A 16299-nucleotide genomic window follows, 5' to 3' on the forward strand; every position below is an offset into this window, starting at 1 on the left:
TCGTTCTAAGAATCAGGTATAAACCGAAAGTACTTGCAGGAATATTCCTGCAAGGTAGTAAGATAAAAAGGTTCTGTTTACCTCGTTCCTTAGGTTTATCGAGGGTCTGTGCGCATAGACCTTTGAAGGACGTCGCACGGACCATCTCACGCGACGTAACACAAATCTCTCATCTACTGTAACATAACGAAACGTTCAGCCTATACTCGATGTTACTCGACTGAAAAGAGCCGCAAATGAAACGTTACGTTAACACGGAGATTCTAATCCGACGTAATATTGGTGCTTAATCGATCGATATCGTTTGTGGTAAGGAGTACGGAGGCAACTGTGCCAAATCCAGCCGCGTTTCTCGTGTGCACGCGCGAGACTGTAAATTACAACGGATACGTTGGTCCTCGAACGACCTATTAAAATAATTAATTTATGGAAAGAGACGAGAAAACGTGGGACGGGAAGAGCGCCGCGTCGCGTCGTGCTGAATTGTACGCGTGGGCTGTACTCTCGAACGCGTGCACGCGTGAAAAACCGCGTTGACACGGAGAAGCTCGATCGAACTCGCTCTCAAACAGCGCCTCGTTAATTCTGGGTGTCTCTCGATTAAGAATTTCTATTATAGAATGGAATCTTTATATTTGGATGTTAGAAATATGTGATAGACATTCGTTGGAAATACGTTCACTGTTCAAGCCTTTGAAACGATTCTTTTCTATAGTAGGCGGTCCGATAAACGATAAAGCGCGATAAAAATGAATTTCTGCCTAAACAGCGTGTATCCTCGAATTCGTGATATCTTCCAATTCTAATTTCACAGTAATTTATCACGACATCGAATCCATTTATTTTTCAAATAATTCTCTTACTCGACTAGATATTCTTTTATTATTTAATTTATTATAAAACTATCAGAATGCTTGATATCTATTTTTACATTTTTTTCGTCGCCATTTCTCTCTTCTTAAATTCGAAACTTACGCAAAATTTGGAAGAAGAATGGTTTTTCGTTATTCTTCTCCGTAGGAGAAGATGGGATTCGAGACATGGCTAGCGCGTTATATTTGGCAAGGGGAGTTTCATCGTGTAGCACGATTCTTGATGCCATAGACTGTTTGCCAAACTGGCTAGTCGTGATTCATTCTGAACGTTCGGATTGAAAGTTTGCGACCTCCCTGACGCATGGGGTGGAGAAACGCACGGCGACACGGAACACGGCAGACCTGGGAATCGTTCAGATTGGAAACGTTGGAGATATTTGGGAATATTTCGCTTCGCGTTTCATCACGCGAGAATTTAACAAGTGTTTCAGCGACGGTTGATCTATTAATATCGAAAAATATCTTTTGAAATTCTATACTAAATTCTCTCTCGATTTATGAAAAATCAAATAGAGCTGTCGATCGCTATTCGAACGATTCAACTAAAGCAACTTGGAATAAATTGCGTAATAAGTGATTCTCACACGATCAGAGAACAAGTCACGAACCATTACGAAATCGAAAGATCATAAAATTGCTTCCACGAAACGCGAAGTCATGAGGGTATAACGTTAAATTAAATTACACGTGAAAAACTGATTACGTATTCTAATCAGCAATTGGTATCAAGACATCGTGTCCCGTGCGGATGAAAAGATTCGTAAAGATGCGTAAAAGGGTTTATCCGTCCGTCGAGGAAACGCTCGTACAGTGGCTAAAAGAAGGGAAGAGCCCGTTTCTTTTAGCAGGCGCGCACTGTCGCGTCGTATCGTAAATTATTCCCGTCTGGCGTAAACATTAAACAAGTATCGTTTATAAGCGACGTGGCCGGCCGAGGGAAAGAAAGAAGGAAAGAAGGAAAGAAAGTTCCACTTTTACCGCGAGCTCCTTTTACTCCGGCTCCGCGAGCCTTCGAGTCGTTCCTAAGTTTCCTCAGTGTGCCGTGATTCAATTTGATTTTCGCGCTCTTTTTCCGACGACCCGACGTTTATTCTCTCGATACGTACGAAGGAATTAGTTTAATCGTGAAAGAGAACCGTGTCCAGAGTGAAAGACGCAAAGATTAAGTAAATTGTTGTATATCACGCTGGAAATAAAATGTGTTTTGGACTATTTCGAGTATAGAGAATTTTGGAAATGTCAACCTGAGAGAAGATTACGAGATCGTATTGCAAATAAAAAGTGTATTCTAAATATTGGAAACGACGATGAAAGATACGTTGAAGAAAAAATATTGGAAAATTGCGTTATTTAAAAGTAGGAAAATGTGGGAAATATTAAACACAACGTGTATAGAAAATCGTTCGGATAATACCGATACGAAAAGGAGGATCTTTCCGTAATATTGTAACGATGCTATAGAAAGTGTGTCGTGTTCTTTAAAGAATCGCCGAAATAATAGAAAAAACGGCAAAAAGAGAGATAAAAGCGTGCAAGGACTTGTAAGAGGAGACGACTTAATTGATTTACGTAATAGAATTGGTCCGCCGTCGAAAGCAATGGAGCCTCGCGTCGTTGAAAGTGGAAAGTAATTTCCTTACGTACTTTTTACCTTACGTATTTTTTGCTATTTCGTCTTATTTCTGTTCCACTTGCTCACCACTGTGAATGATATACGCTCTTCAAATAAATTATCATGAAAGCCATTCTTTCGCACGCGTGAAACTAATTTTTTTTAAGGCAAACATCAAGTTACAAGCGTTAAAGAAACAAATAATCAGCATTAACAAAATTATTGACACATACTCGAGACTATCCCGATATATAATAACTTCGCGAAAGAAAATATTAATATTTCAATTACGTGACTATGTTCCGAATTTCTAGAGCACCTTGTATACGTTGTTTTCAACGTTCGCCTAAGGCGTAAACGACCACTCTAAAAAGTAGCATAATTAAAGGTAAAGAATGGTTGACTGAAGGCAAGGTATGTTTCGTTGTATTCGACGACCTCAAACCGGCGTCAAAATAAACGATATAATCTGCAAATAACTTCGCTTTCATGAGGATTACGTAATGGTCATCCTTATGCCCTACTTGCGATACGTTGCAACAGACCCCAGAGTTTATGTAATAAATGGCGAAAAAACATCGACCGTATTAAATATTCTACGTTCACGACCGTCTAACCGCATTCCTATTTCAAACGAATTGGCGGGAATTTTAAATTGTCAAATATTCATATCGATCGGTAAGTACAATTTTCAGAAATGTAAGGAAACGTTTTCATTTTTCTCTATGCTTTCTAATTGCTTAATGGCATCGAAAGACACGAAAAAACATTCTATAGCCGGTTTTAATGTTTCGTTTCCGTGTTCGTCCCAACGAAAAGCACCAGCCGTTATATTAAGCCGTTTCAGAGGACGTTATCGCTGACGATTACACCAGCTTATCTACCCTTTTCACAGAGCAGCACATCCTACTATGTAAACTTAGCCTAATGAATAACCTCCATAGAGATCATAAAATTATTCGTGCCCGCGGGTCACGTGTGTTTCAATCTTTTATCAAATAGATCATTCTACCGTAATTATCTACTTGCATGTTCCTAGCTACGAAATAATTTAGATATTAGAAATTATATGAAAATATCGTACTTAAGAACGTAATCTTACGAACAATTAGAATATCGAATCGTGCTTAATTTAAAAGAAAATATCTTTTTATTAGTAACTAGTAAACAAGTAGTATTAATTATGTTGGAAAGTGTCATAAATCGATTAACGCTTATCCAAAGTTGGAAAGTAAAAAAAAAAAAAAAAAATATTGTGCTAAAAATTGTATTCAGGCAATTCGGTTCGAGCCTGATGACCCTGTCGCTCGTCTACCGCTACTCAACTACAACGGGTTAAAAGCGGATAAATCGACAAGACGGAAGGCATTACCGTAGTCGGTGAAACGTGGGCGTGTAGTAGACACGGGTTAACTGACAAATCGATAACTTCTTCAAACATCAGAACTAAACGGGTGAAGGACCTTTCTCTGACAATAGGCGAAACGCAAAAAGATCCTCGATTGTCGCATAGATTATACAAAATATACGGACCGCGAGAGTGTTATTACTTATAGAATTACCATTTTTATTCAAATAAAATTTGATACAATAATCGATTGAAACGAAGCGATAATAAAACTGTTCTAAGTCGTCTCGGCATAGAATGCAGTAACTTTGTCAATAAAATTCTTTAACATTTTGTTGTAATAAAAAATTCCATTTTTTTATAACACGTACAAAGACTTTCGTAGACAGCTGTATACATTGTTCATCTTATCTCAATATCGCGAATATGCGATTCGATATATTATAGATATTTGCAATTGAATATAAAATAATCAGATAATTCGGGAGTTGATGAATTAGGCTTAGAATGTAATAATCATCGTGATACTACAACGTTTGGTATGTCGCGTACATAGTCAAGAATAAAAGAGAAAAAGACATTCGGTATACTTTACTGAAAAAGTGAAAATCTGCAAAATCATGGCTTTGCCATGAAGCAGATTCGCTCCGTTATTACATTGGCGATAAAAAAGATCAGACTCCTGGTCGACAGCATGACCGCGATATTATTTCTGACAGAGCGTATTGTAATCCGGAGAACACACACGAAATGAAAAAAAAAAAAAAAGGTCTAGATTCCGGCCAACTACGTATGCTCAAGAGCGGGAATGACATCTGCTCGCACAGCTTCCGAGAGGACTGCGCAACGCTCGTAAACGATTTCCAAATAAAATACTCGGGGAATCAAGCAATTAGTTGGATGTTTGCTATTTCTGTTTCGTCGCCATACTTCCATTTCAAATTTCTAGCTTTGTCCACCTCGCTAATTTTTCTTCTTTGCAATCTCTTCAAAATAAGCAATTTGCAATTTTGCATAAAAAACTTATTCGAGTATAATGATTTTTTGTCTATTGTATATGTATAGAAGCTGAATTTTGAAATACCTGCCATTTTGTTTCTTTTGATAGAAATTTTGTACGCGTTAGTCGTCGGTTCTAATATCAGATCTAATGTTAAGATAAGAGATTATTTCTTTATAATTGTAAAATTAATTATTGGCAAAAGGGTTTCGTATAGATACTCAAGAATATTTATTCTTTTCTGGTACTCGTTCGTTTTGAAAAAATAGTTTATGCGTGTTTAGATCGTTATCACGGACATCGCTCAATCCTACTAAAATCAAAATAATTCCTGTTGTTTCTATATTCCATATATCTTATTGCTTATTCTATTCGCGAAGAAATAAAGTCTATCCTTAAAGGGTGCGACGACGCCACTGATTCTACGAATCGATCGTTCCATTCAACCAAGTGGTGAAATCCTCCAAGAAGATCCGATAGCCAGTTAAAATGCAAACAAAAGGGAAGAGAACGAGAACCGGACGGATTCGTATCAAATATATTCCGAGTGCATCCCCTTGAACAGCGCGGTAACGAAATCGATAACCTATACAAGAAGGGCACTGCCTCTTTCCTTACCTCGACCACGGAAATGTTTGATCCTCGTCCAAAGATGAGAGGAGGTGCCGTTGTCCCTGTTGACGTTTCTTCGATCTCGATACGTAGCACATTTATTTCGATTTATTTACGAGTCGACGAGGCCGGTTAACGTCGAGGCGTGCCGGTTTGATCTCTCGTTTCGCGAATTGCACTGTCGACGAACGTTCAACTCTGAACAAACCGAACAATCGTACAATAAAATCGTAATAAGAGAAAATGCAGCGTGTGTACGTTTCTTTTGTTTCTTTCGTTCGTTGAAAATTATTGTACGTGCGATTCGCGAAGTAACTTAGCGAAACGACTTACAGCTTCTGCTGGTTCATACTGGCCTACTAGTTCTACTATACGCGACCAACGCACCACTTTGAGAGTACCTCCGCGGATCGACTGCCAGCTATATTCATACGAGCCACCGTCACTTTACCCGTGGAACAGAAAAGCTATCGACACTCCAGCAACAGCCAGCGACAACTGGCGACGATCAGCAACGACCCCTTCGCGCACCCTTCATCGACTGGTAACCTCGCAGCCAGGACACGGCGGAACGGTGGAACGAGCGGCGAATAGGTGGTTGAAACTTTGAAATATTCGCGCGTCTTATCGCGGAACGGCGGAACAGCAAGAAATGCAAAACACGAATTAATATACGCGCTTGAAATCGATTATAATAGGAAACTAACTATACTATTTAACCGCGCTGGTAGACTTATGTATACACGAGAATTAAAAATATTCAAGAAATCATTCCATGTTCAATTTGTACACCTATTTATAAATATAAATACTTTTACTTTGCGAAAGTTTATTTCATGTACAGTCTTTCATGGCTGGAGTTAGCGTCATTAAAGCGTCCTCCATATTTTTCCGTTCTGTTTCGGTTTTAAGAGTATTCCATACTTTTTCCAGCTTTTGTTGTTGATATCTCTAAAAAACAAGTTTCAATTCGTCGACTCAATTTTGAAGCACGTATTTTGTAATTCTAATTCTGTATGATTTAACAATTTTACTTACTTTGATGAAGAGGAAACAATGTTTCAATGTTGCACCCACGTAAAGTATTTTTACTGATACTAAACGTCCTGCTATGTCATTTATGATTGGGATAGCCTTCAGTAAAAATTTGTGGGGGCCATGTCTGGTTTTCACTAATGCAATTTTTGTATGTATATTGCAATACTTTGCTAGAAAGAAAATTTTACAAAATCGTATATCGTATATCTATTCCAAATTCAATCTTTTGCTTTCAACTTCTACCAGTTTAAATACAAAGATTTTATATTACCACTAAAACCAGCTTTTATCGCTGCAACTCCAAAATCACCGTACAACTGTTGTACTTTTTGTTGAATAGCATCATGCAAAATTGTAGTTTTTAATTGTAGAGGCTTGTTAGATTTATCACCAAGAGTTATTTCAAATATTATGTATCTACGAATATATGTAGAATTAATTACACAAATTGCACATTCGTGAAAACACAGATTGTAATAAACTATGTAATAAAAATATATACCTATAAATAAATAGATAAATAGATAAATAATGACATAATATGCAATAATAATAATTTATAATAAAAAAATAGAAATTCTATTTCCGAATTATCAAAATAAATAAACAAATGTAGAATATTTTATTACCTGTTTTTAAAGCGAACCATGGTTTTAGGTTATATGCAATACGTTAAAGTATCAATTGCTCCAGAAAACAACACTTAGCAAGGGTTTCCATCGTAAGAATATGAACAATTAGTAAATTTGCGCCATTTAACGACAAAATACTGATAAATTGCACGTTTTCACAAAATTATGACATCCGAAATATTACCACGTGCGCTACGTTTGATTACTCATAAGGTAATGCTAGGTCACTGTCAAACACAGCTGCACACGTGCGTTCAATGTATGCCATATTTCTAATAATTTTTTCTAATAATGTAATCTTCCATTCTTTATTTCGAATTCATTGTTATCTTTTAAATGAATAACATTTTTTCCTTTAATTAATTATCGGAGACTTTAATGGAACTCTACATGAAATGTTGGAAAAAGATAGACTATGGTACGTGGTAGTACAATTAAACAAGATAATTACGTAGAATTTTTTATGCACACATGTTTCCATATACGAGTTTACGCGTACTATGTCATCGTATTTACGTAATATTTTTGTACTCCGTTTACAACATTATTTTTTTAGATCTAACTTTTTGATACAGTATATACATTTTGCCTTATGTTTTTGCAATTTAATTCTATATTGCTTATTTAATGAAAAATAACTTCTTTGATAAATCGCTTTTCGTTCTTCGTATTTAATCCAGAATAAACTAGAAGAGAGAAGCATATAGTAATAAGTTATTATTTATATTTCCACTGCTTCACTATTTCTTATTATTGCAGGAGTTATCTCAGGGTCATGTAAGATTAAAAAATAAGCCTGTGATTACGCTAAAGCTTCACTGATAATGGTTATGTACTCTTATTTGCAACTCATAATGATTCTAGTTGAAGTAGAGCATTCAGTTGGATTCTTTTAGTGAAAGGTATAAAATTTACGTGCTGGTTCCAAGGAATATAGACATGGATTACTATGTGGGTGTTGATGTAGGAACAGGAAGTGCTCGAGCTGCTCTAGTATCTTCCACAGGAAAGATATTGAAAATGACAACATGCCCACTTGAAATTTTCCACCCAGCTCCTAATTTTTATGAACAGTCATCTGATAATATTTGGAGTGCAGTCTGCCATGTAGTAAAGGTACTAACTTCAGCAGAATTAATCTATATTGTTTAGAATAAATTCATATATCTATACATAATTTATTTATTATTGTTTGCAGTCAGTTGTAGCTGATATTTCTGCAGAATATGTACGGGGTATTGGCTTTGCTGCTACTTGTTCATTGGTAGCAGTTGACAGAACAGGATCACCAGTCACAGTTAGTCCAACAGGTAAATTCGCAAATGAATTGCAATTCTTTTTTCAATTCCGTGAAATGTTTTTTTGCCAATGGAATTTTTATTACAGGTGAAGATAAACAGAATGTTATATTATGGATGGACCATAGAGCACAGAAAGAAGCTGATTTTATAAATGAACAGAATCACGAGATGCTTCAGTATGTAGGTGGGAAAGTATCGTTAGAGATGCAAACACCCAAAATGTTATGGCTCAAAAATAATTTACCTTCATCTTGGAACCGCGCAGCGCTGCTATTTGATCTGCCTGATTTCTTAACCTGGAAGGCTACAGGTTCTGAATCAAGGTAGCAATATTATTGTATGATAGTACAAACACATAAATATTCTATTTACAACTTTCTAATCCGATTTTAGATCTCTATGCTCTTTAGTATGCAAGTGGAACTATAGCGCTGGTCCTGATGGTAACAATAAATGGGACGAAGAATTCTTTGAACAAATTCACTTAAAAGATCTTAAGAAAGATAATTGGAGGAAAATAGGTATTATTAATAGTTCTACATAATAATTGAAATTATCTCTATATGGGTAAACTCAAATCGATTATGTTGAACGAAAATTATTTCGTTTGAATCATATAGTTTTTTAGTTAACAAGTTAATAAATCTCTTTTATGTTCAGACAGATAATATGAAAGTATTACTTTATTTTAACAAAGAGAAATATTAATACGAAGGTAATGATGTGAGGACTCCGGGCCATCGGGTTGATCAGGGATTGTCGGCAAAAGCTGCTTCTGAATTGGGACTCCTAGAACGAACAGCTGTGGGAACATCCCTTATTGATGCACATGCTGGAGGGCTCGGTATGATAGGCTGTTATGTACCCGGTGTATCCCCTAAATTACAAAGTAGATTAGGTATGCCTAAATTTTCCTATTATATATTACTTTTATTCATTGCTTGTACGTTCCAATTTTTTTAGTTAATCCCTTTGATTTACAGCATTAATTTGTGGCACATCAACTTGCCATATGATAGTTAATGAGAAGAAACTTTTTGTTAGTGGCGTTTGGGGACCATATTTCAGTGCCATGGTTCCGGGAATGTGGTTGAGTGAAGGAGGGCAAAGTGCAACTGGAAAATTACTCGACCATATAATTGATACCCATCCCGCAACGCCAGGGATTTTGAAAAGCTTAAGTGGCAATAAGTAAGATAAAATAAATTCGATATATTCGTAAACTCTGTTATTGTTTGTTATGTAATTTTTTAGACACATACAGCAATATTTATCTGAATTATTGCAAATGATAGCCGATCAAAAGAATTTGGAGAATGTTTCATACTTAACAAAAGATATTCATATATGGCCTGACTTTCACGGAAATCGATCCCCTTTAGCTGATCCGGCTCTGAAAGGGATGGTAATGACATTAAATATCCTATTACCAATGCAATACCTGTATAATTTTCGAGATAAATGTTTTAACTGGATATCACACAGATTTCAGGACTCTCTCTCTCCGTTGATCATGAAAACTTGGCATTATTATACTTGGCAACGATACAAGCTTTAACGGTACGTATATATGTATGTTACTTTATCTGCCTATACATTTTTTTTATGTAGAAAATTAAATATTCAATATTTTTTAACAGTATGGTACGAAGTATATTTTGGAAACGTTAGAAGCAGCCGGTCACAAAATAGAGACTTTATTAGTTTGCGGTGGTCTAAGCCAAAATCCACTATTTATCCAAATACAGGCGGATGTATTAGGTTTACCTGTACTGTGTCCTATAGAAAAGGAATCGGTACTGATAGGAGCTGCGATTCTTGGATCTTATGCAGCTGGGAGGTTCAATACAGTATATGACGCTACACAAACAATGGGAGGATCTGCAAACATTGTTAAACCTAAAAACGAATGCTACAAGTAAGCAAATCAGATTAAAGAGTTACTTCAATCTTTAATACATATCATTCTTCCTTTTTCTTAAGGTATCATCTTCAAAAATATCGAGTATTTCGGAGAATGGTACAAGATCAAAAAGATTACAGAGAGATTATGAGCAAAGAATTTTTATAACTACACCATTACAAGCGCTGTATCTGTAATTATTAACGCTATATTAACAGACGTGAATAAGTAAAAAAATACATTGAACAATTATAGAGCAATCACATAGAATCTCGTAAATAATAAATAATGCGAAGCAGTGCGCTACTTCTTACACATTTTTTATCTAATTAAATATATTTTGTGTACACGATTATTGAAACATATTTTAATTACCTACTTTACTTTTTATCCTTGTTTGTTATAAATAAAGATATACATAAAAATATTCGCAGAACTTTCTTGCCCTAAACATAGTATAGACATGATATATGAAATAATATTGCTTTATTTGGTATTTAAATGTAGTTTCGAACTTACACAGTGTATTACAATTTGGTACAAAACACCTACAACTATAACAATATTGCTAGATGATTAATCGTTATAAAAATATTCATTTTTTTTTTTTAAGGCTTTTAACGAAAAAATTTTGTTTTCTAATATCGCCATGTAGGATTATAAAATGGTACTATGAACCACATTGGAATAAAGATCTTAACCATAAATATAGTACATAGTGCGTTAAATTCTATCAACTTATAAAATAATATTCTTATCTTCTCAACTTCTAATATATCATTTTCCTCCGCACGAAATAACGTCAGTATCACATTGTTCGTGAAAAACTTGTCAAAAGTCTATTTTTTTTTTTTTATGATATAATTTGAAAAACGAATAAAACTAACAATTCCATATCACAAAGTCGATTTTATCACAAATTGATACATAATTGCTAAACTCTGTTTCGCTGAATCAATGATATTCGCTAAAGTTATGAAAATCGACCATAATTCGAACAAAACATAAACGTGCTCTTAACTTACATTAAGATAAAGATGATTATATTAATCAGAATAATACTGGTGTAAAACTTTGGATAAAACTCTAGTTTTTCATTAAGTGTTACAACTGTTATTAATAGCATAATATAAATCGACAATTGTTCGCGGACTTGTAACTCTATTTCTAACTTAAATATGGTACTAATTGCACCTGTATATGAAATATTTCATTTTCAAGTTAATTACATTTTTTATAAAGTGGTTTGAATGGGTAACATTACCAGTGTTTTAATCGTGTTAAAATTTACTTTTCAATATATACATATATTAATGAATAAATAAACGAAAAAAATCATTCTCAATCAATCTTATCAAATTGTTTTGAGTATTTGAAACCACTATAATAATTAAAAATTTCAATGAAATGTTTTAATTTTGTTTTGATTTATTAGTAGTTTTGATATTATAATAATATCAATATCACCATCAGTCTTTCAATAACTACTTCGTTGATCTAAATTCATAGAAAAATTGAAGATATAAAGGGAAAAGTATGTTTCAAGTGTGCATTAACAGATTCAAGATTATCTCTTATAATATTTTAACTCTAACTAATCAACGATTATCATATATATTCAAGTTTAAAAATTATTAATGTTTTGATATTTGGAAGACACAAAGTGCGTGTTTCGGTGAAACGTTAGGTCATGATATCCTCTTTTACAAAGGTATTTATTATAATATATATGTATATTCTTCTTTAATGCTAGCAAGGCCATTTGTGCAATTTGCGCATTTAGAAGGATGCAAGGCGTTGATTCGATTGATTACGATGTTTTAAGTCGTTTTGGAGTGTTATTTTACGAAATCATACCGTTAAAAATGAAATTATTCACTAGCATATGATATTGCTTTTTATAGAAAAATACGCTAAAAGTTAACGGGAATACTGTAACGAGTCAGTTTACACAAAACGATAATATTCTGCAATATGATTAAGCATATATTGAAATGCGGTAGAAGGAGACGTACCGAATCTTTGCCTCCATAGATGCTTCGCTATTATGCGCTGTCCTAGAGTATGTGTTGTTTCTTGAATTTCTTCACAAATCTCGACGCCACATTGCCAAATCGTTTCTTAACATTTAATTCAATATGTTACTAATGAAATACTTAATAATACAAAAAAATAACATACACATACCTAAATTATTAAGAAGTTTATTTTTCCCTGGTGGGTCAAACTTTTGGAGTTGTTCCACACTAATTATCTTATACTGTTTTAATTCTTGCAATGATTCAAAATTGCAACAACGAGCTCGATTATTCGCTACAATATAGCTGCCAGGAGCACTGTGCTTTGCAATTTCTTTTAAAGCTTCTTTAACCATTTTGCATTTGTCAACATCACCTTGTGATTTATCTACTTTTACTGGCTAGAATGAAATATAATATTACAAAAAAAAAAGGGAATTCAATTATACAATGTCAACCTCTTAGAAATTCAGACAAAAGCAGTACCTCTGGAAATGCTTCAATCATGTGAAGCCACATTCTAGTTGGTATTGTATTTGTTTCTGCTATGCACAATATGGTATGAGAATTATTGTTGCGTTTCTTAGCAGTAGTTATATCAGAAGGACTCTCAGTCATGTAGCCATTAGGAAATTCATCCACAATTAATATTGCACTTTGACCTCCTAGAACCCAATCCTCTGGATGACTCGCTACATAATTTTCAGAAACCTCATCACATCTTTCATATACTTTCTTAACTACGTGTTTCTTTATTTCTGAAAATAAACTATATATAAAACTTTGTGCTCTGCATACAGTTTCAATAAGACTTACCTAGATAATTGGCAGTAAGTTCACTGGGTATCATTTGACACCATCCTAATATCAGTTGAAGGCACATTTTCAGGTCACATTTGACTCCAACAAAAAAAGAATTTTCTCTAATAGACTGTTTCCTTGTACAATTGGGACACGACCAACTATATTTATCTACAATTCTTGCTTGATTCCAAGCTAAACTCCTGCCTTTACAATCAGGATGTGGACAGGTAGAAACAGTCCTAATTAAACTCATTTCTTTTAACCATCCGCATAATTCTCCTTCGTGTCCCTGCTGTAACATTGGTCTGACAACAACGTCAAAATACCCTCCTTGATCTCCGAATCTCTCCAAACATTGTCTGAAAATAAATATTACAATAACGATAAAGAAACTAAATCTTCCAATAAATACTTCCAATCTTTTTTAATATACTCAAAAGTTTTAAAAAGCTAGGTATTTTTAGAATGAAATTATATGAACGACTATATAACATTTTAAAAAATAAAACGGTTCACGTTTGAGCCCACGTGAATGAACAAATTCGTGGCACACGAACAGTAAGTGGAAAAGAAAAATCAATACTCTTCTAGGTTAAATGTAACATTATTACTCTCGAAATTAGAAAATAATATTGATGAAATGTTTTAATCACTCGGTCAATAAGGATCTTTTAGTCAATGGGAAACACAGCACGATATTACAAAGAGGGAAAGATAAAAAGTGCAATATAGTTTGGAGTAGCAGAAGCAACAAGTATAATTAGCGCGAGTTCATCAGAACGTAAGGCAGCAATTACCTCGCTTTGACTCTTACGTTCTTCATTTTCGATGCAAAAGTCACCTCCATACTGACACTCCACCACTTGTAAGGAATAAACAGAAACCTATAACATTTTTAAATCAACTAAAAGTAAACAAAAATAAGGAAATCAACGAGGAACGAGGAGAGACTGCAAAGCAACCTCGATGTTATACATCCATCGTGTAACGACTTGAATATTTTAGGCATGGAATGTAGTACAGACAAGTTGAGGAATAGACCTCTCACCTAATGCAGTTTTCTGTCTTACGCCTAGAGGGCATTGAAGTCTTATTACCATACATACATGTCATTCCCAACATTACCGTTTCAGCATAGAGTAAAACCATGGACAAGTTACAGCTACTCTATTCTTAGTCAATGATAAGATCATAAGATAAAATACAAACCTTACTAAGCCTTTAACTATCTCTAGAAATGAATGATTGATTTAGTCTGATTTAATGAATGATGATAACGTATAGATGAGGCAATGGACGAAGCTATTACTCTATCGATAAAATAGTGGTCGCTTTCGATCCAACCGTGTGTTTTTCTATCACTAAGAGATGTTTCAAGTTTAAGAAAAATATAAAACAATTCCTATTGATATACGATTTTTCGTATTAATTTCATTATTACTCGTTATATATTTTGTATTAATTTTCATAAAAGTATTCTTGTTTGTTGACATCAGAATGAGATTAAAGTGTACAAATTCAAGGGCCACAGCAGGATTAATACGAAAAATATCCGATCGAGATTTCGTTTATTAATAGTGTGGCATAAATAATACTTCTATTCAGTAATTGTAAGGGATCAAGGAAAACGATCTTATCAGTATTAATTTTTACAAAATTTCTTATATTTACACTAGTTTATACAGAATCCAAATTAGTCCATTTCTCACTGACTGCCCATAGCCATTTTACAACTCTATCATTTTTTGCTTCATTCGAAACTTCTGCTACTTTATTATTACTATAACAAGAATATATAACATTATATTTTAGCATAGTATTATATATTGGGTCTGCTATATTCAAATTTGCTAAAATTTTACTGAAACTTACATGAAATATTCTCCAGTCACATCATCCAGAGATGGATCTAACGCAGCAAATAAAACAGATTGCGCTCCCTTTATAGGTGTCTTAATAAATAACCATGTAAGTGTATCTACAGCCAATCTACCTAAAAAGTTTTGATAAATTCCCATATATCGCATTATTTCTGTTCGTACTATACCAGGATGGACGGCATTCACTGTAACACCAGTTCCTATATGACATAAAAAATAATGCTTTATCGATTGTATTATTTTTGAATAAATAATTTTATTTTCTGTTAAAATGACAAAACCTTTCAATTTATTTGCCAATTCCTTTGTAAATAGAATATTAGCTAATTTGCTCTGTGCATATGCTTCGCCAGGCTCATAGGTTTTGTCATTATTCAAATCGTCGAATTTAATTTTTCCACGCTTGTGTGCACTACTTGAAACATTTACAATCCTTGATGGTGCAGAATCTTTTAAAGTGTCTAACAATAAATTTGTTAGTAAAAAGTGTCCTATATGATTCACACCAAATTGCAATTCAATTCCTTCTTGGGTATACATCTTAGGACATCTCATTACTCCTGCATTATTTATAAGAATGTGAAGCTTCTTGTGTTCTACAATGGAAACAGATAATACAAATTATGCTATAGACCTATTGATTTAGATATAATTAGTTCAGGAAGAATTTCTTTCTAATTTAGTATTCAAAAATAGATGAACTAAATATATTTAATAGTTAATATTAGTAGTTATTCACTTTATACATATAATGAAACTATGTTATTTCATTTCATTTTATACTCTAATAGGATATGGTATATACCTTTCTTAAATTGCTCTACAAAATCCCTAATACCTTTTTGAGATGCTAGATCACATGGTCTACAATAAACATATTTATTCCTACTTTCTATTACTATGTCACGGCGTGTCTAAAAAAATGATCATTAATTTTATATCTCACATTTTAATATTACTCTTAATATGATATAAATCATTTTTTTAAAATACATTTTCACATTTTTCCATATCTCTACAAGCCATTATAACTGTAGCCTCTCGTTTAGCTAAATCACGAGCTATTTCTTTACCAATTCCAGTATTTGCTCCTGTTATAATAATTACATTATCATTTAATTTTTTATCATTCTCATATAATTCTCCACTAAGATAATCTCTGCAAAACAAAGAAAATGAATAATAAGTAAAGTAAAATATAATGTTACGTTTAAATAGGATCACTTACATACTGATTTACATTTTACGAATAAACAGAGAATGAGCAATCATATTA

At 33.8% G+C, this 16299-nt stretch overlaps 5 protein-coding genes and 1 long non-coding RNA gene across 8 annotated transcripts in view; 2 read left to right on the forward strand and 4 right to left on the reverse strand.

Annotated features, from left to right (window-relative positions):
* Corn (microtubule-binding protein cornetto) overlaps positions 1–5615 on the reverse strand; it is a 33871-nt gene extending 28256 nt beyond the window's left edge. The window contains exon 1 of the mRNA XM_072012789.1: positions 5454–5615. The gene's annotated coding sequence lies outside the window, so the exon portion shown is untranslated. The remainder of the gene's footprint in view (positions 1–5453) is intronic.
* LOC139992225 (uncharacterized) lies at positions 1085–6268 on the forward strand. Its single transcript, XR_011801049.1, has 2 exons — positions 1085–3165; positions 5783–6268. It is a non-coding gene; the product is annotated as an uncharacterized lncRNA (long non-coding RNA).
* Pop5 (POP5 ribonuclease P/MRP subunit) lies at positions 6260–7315 on the reverse strand. The gene is made up of 4 exons (XM_072012869.1): positions 7115–7315; positions 6757–6902; positions 6486–6655; positions 6260–6398 (listed from the first exon to the last, which is right to left on the reverse strand). The coding sequence occupies exons 1-4, from the start codon at positions 7132–7134 to the stop codon at positions 6282–6284; spliced, it is 453 nt and encodes a 150-aa protein (XP_071868970.1). The 5' UTR covers positions 7135–7315; the 3' UTR covers positions 6260–6281.
* A 16-nt stretch (positions 7316–7331) lies between these two features.
* LOC139992189 (FGGY carbohydrate kinase domain-containing protein) lies at positions 7332–10748 on the forward strand. Of its 3 annotated transcripts, none has more exons than XM_072012821.1 (11): positions 7332–7633; positions 7877–8233; positions 8316–8427; positions 8504–8741; positions 8812–8939; positions 9134–9316; positions 9402–9609; positions 9673–9823; positions 9904–9978; positions 10059–10336; positions 10402–10748. In XM_072012821.1, exons 2-11 carry the CDS (start codon positions 8057–8059, stop codon positions 10487–10489), a joined length of 1638 nt encoding a protein of 545 aa, XP_071868922.1. In that variant the 5' UTR covers positions 7332–7633; positions 7877–8056; the 3' UTR covers positions 10490–10748. The 3 variants fall into 3 exon arrangements, with proteins under 3 accessions (XP_071868922.1, XP_071868921.1, XP_071868923.1); XM_072012820.1 differs by having other exon boundaries at positions 7332–7535; XM_072012822.1 differs by lacking the exon at positions 7332–7633 and having other exon boundaries at positions 7642–8233; positions 8510–8741.
* Positions 10749–10790: 42 nt separating this feature from the next.
* On the reverse strand, positions 10791–14118 carry LOC139992201 (uncharacterized). The gene is made up of 5 exons (XM_072012844.1): positions 13941–14118; positions 13156–13502; positions 12826–13097; positions 12509–12740; positions 10791–12441 (listed from the first exon to the last, which is right to left on the reverse strand). Exons 1-5 carry the CDS (start codon positions 13988–13990, stop codon positions 12269–12271), a joined length of 1074 nt encoding a protein of 357 aa, XP_071868945.1. The 5' UTR covers positions 13991–14118; the 3' UTR covers positions 10791–12268.
* A 658-nt stretch (positions 14119–14776) lies between these two features.
* LOC139991993 (retinol dehydrogenase 13) overlaps positions 14777–16299 on the reverse strand; it is a 1734-nt gene continuing 211 nt past the window's right edge. Inside the window, exons 2-6 of the mRNA XM_072012436.1 lie at positions 16017–16182; positions 15829–15937; positions 15305–15619; positions 15016–15223; positions 14777–14923 (exon numbers count right to left, since the gene is read on the reverse strand). Of these exons, the coding sequence (XP_071868537.1) occupies positions 14821–14923; positions 15016–15223; positions 15305–15619; positions 15829–15937; positions 16017–16182 (901 nt within the window). The 3' untranslated portion in view covers positions 14777–14820. The remainder of the gene's footprint in view (positions 14924–15015; positions 15224–15304; positions 15620–15828; positions 15938–16016; positions 16183–16299) is intronic.

Source organism: Bombus fervidus, chromosome 11 (genome assembly GCF_041682495.2).
Source record: "Bombus fervidus isolate BK054 chromosome 11, iyBomFerv1, whole genome shotgun sequence".
Classification (NCBI taxonomy): Eukaryota; Metazoa; Arthropoda; class Insecta; order Hymenoptera; family Apidae; genus Bombus; species Bombus fervidus.

What these genes read in the sequence shown, in the direction of transcription:
- Pop5 (XM_072012869.1), bottom strand. Translation starts at nt 7,134, where the DNA reads ATGGTTCGCTTTAAAAACAG. An exon ending in GATAAAAGCTGGTTTTAGTG is followed by an intron (nt 6,656 to 6,756) that starts GTAATATAAAAT and finishes TTTTCTTTCTAG; the next exon opens with CAAAGTATTGCAATATACAT. An exon ending in ATTGTTTCCTCTTCATCAAA is followed by an intron (nt 6,399 to 6,485) that starts GTAAGTAAAATT and finishes CTTGTTTTTTAG; the next exon opens with AGATATCAACAACAAAAGCT.
- LOC139992189 (XM_072012821.1), top strand. Translation starts at nt 8,057, where the DNA reads ATGGATTACTATGTGGGTGTTGATGTAGGAACAGGAAGTGCTCGAGCT. An exon ending in AGATAATTGGAGGAAAATAG is followed by an intron (nt 8,940 to 9,133) that starts GTATTATTAATA and finishes ATTAATACGAAG; the next exon opens with GTAATGATGTGAGGACTCCG. An exon ending in CAACGATACAAGCTTTAACG is followed by an intron (nt 9,979 to 10,058) that starts GTACGTATATAT and finishes ATTTTTTAACAG; the next exon opens with TATGGTACGAAGTATATTTT.
- LOC139992201 (XM_072012844.1), bottom strand. Translation starts at nt 13,990, where the DNA reads ATGGAGGTGACTTTTGCATCGAAAATGAAGAACGTAAGAGTCAAAGCG. An exon ending in ACTTACTGCCAATTATCTAG is followed by an intron (nt 13,098 to 13,155) that starts GTAAGTCTTATT and finishes GTTTATTTTCAG; the next exon opens with AAATAAAGAAACACGTAGTT. An exon ending in TAAACTTCTTAATAATTTAG is followed by an intron (nt 12,442 to 12,508) that starts GTATGTGTATGT and finishes TTAAATGTTAAG; the next exon opens with AAACGATTTGGCAATGTGGC.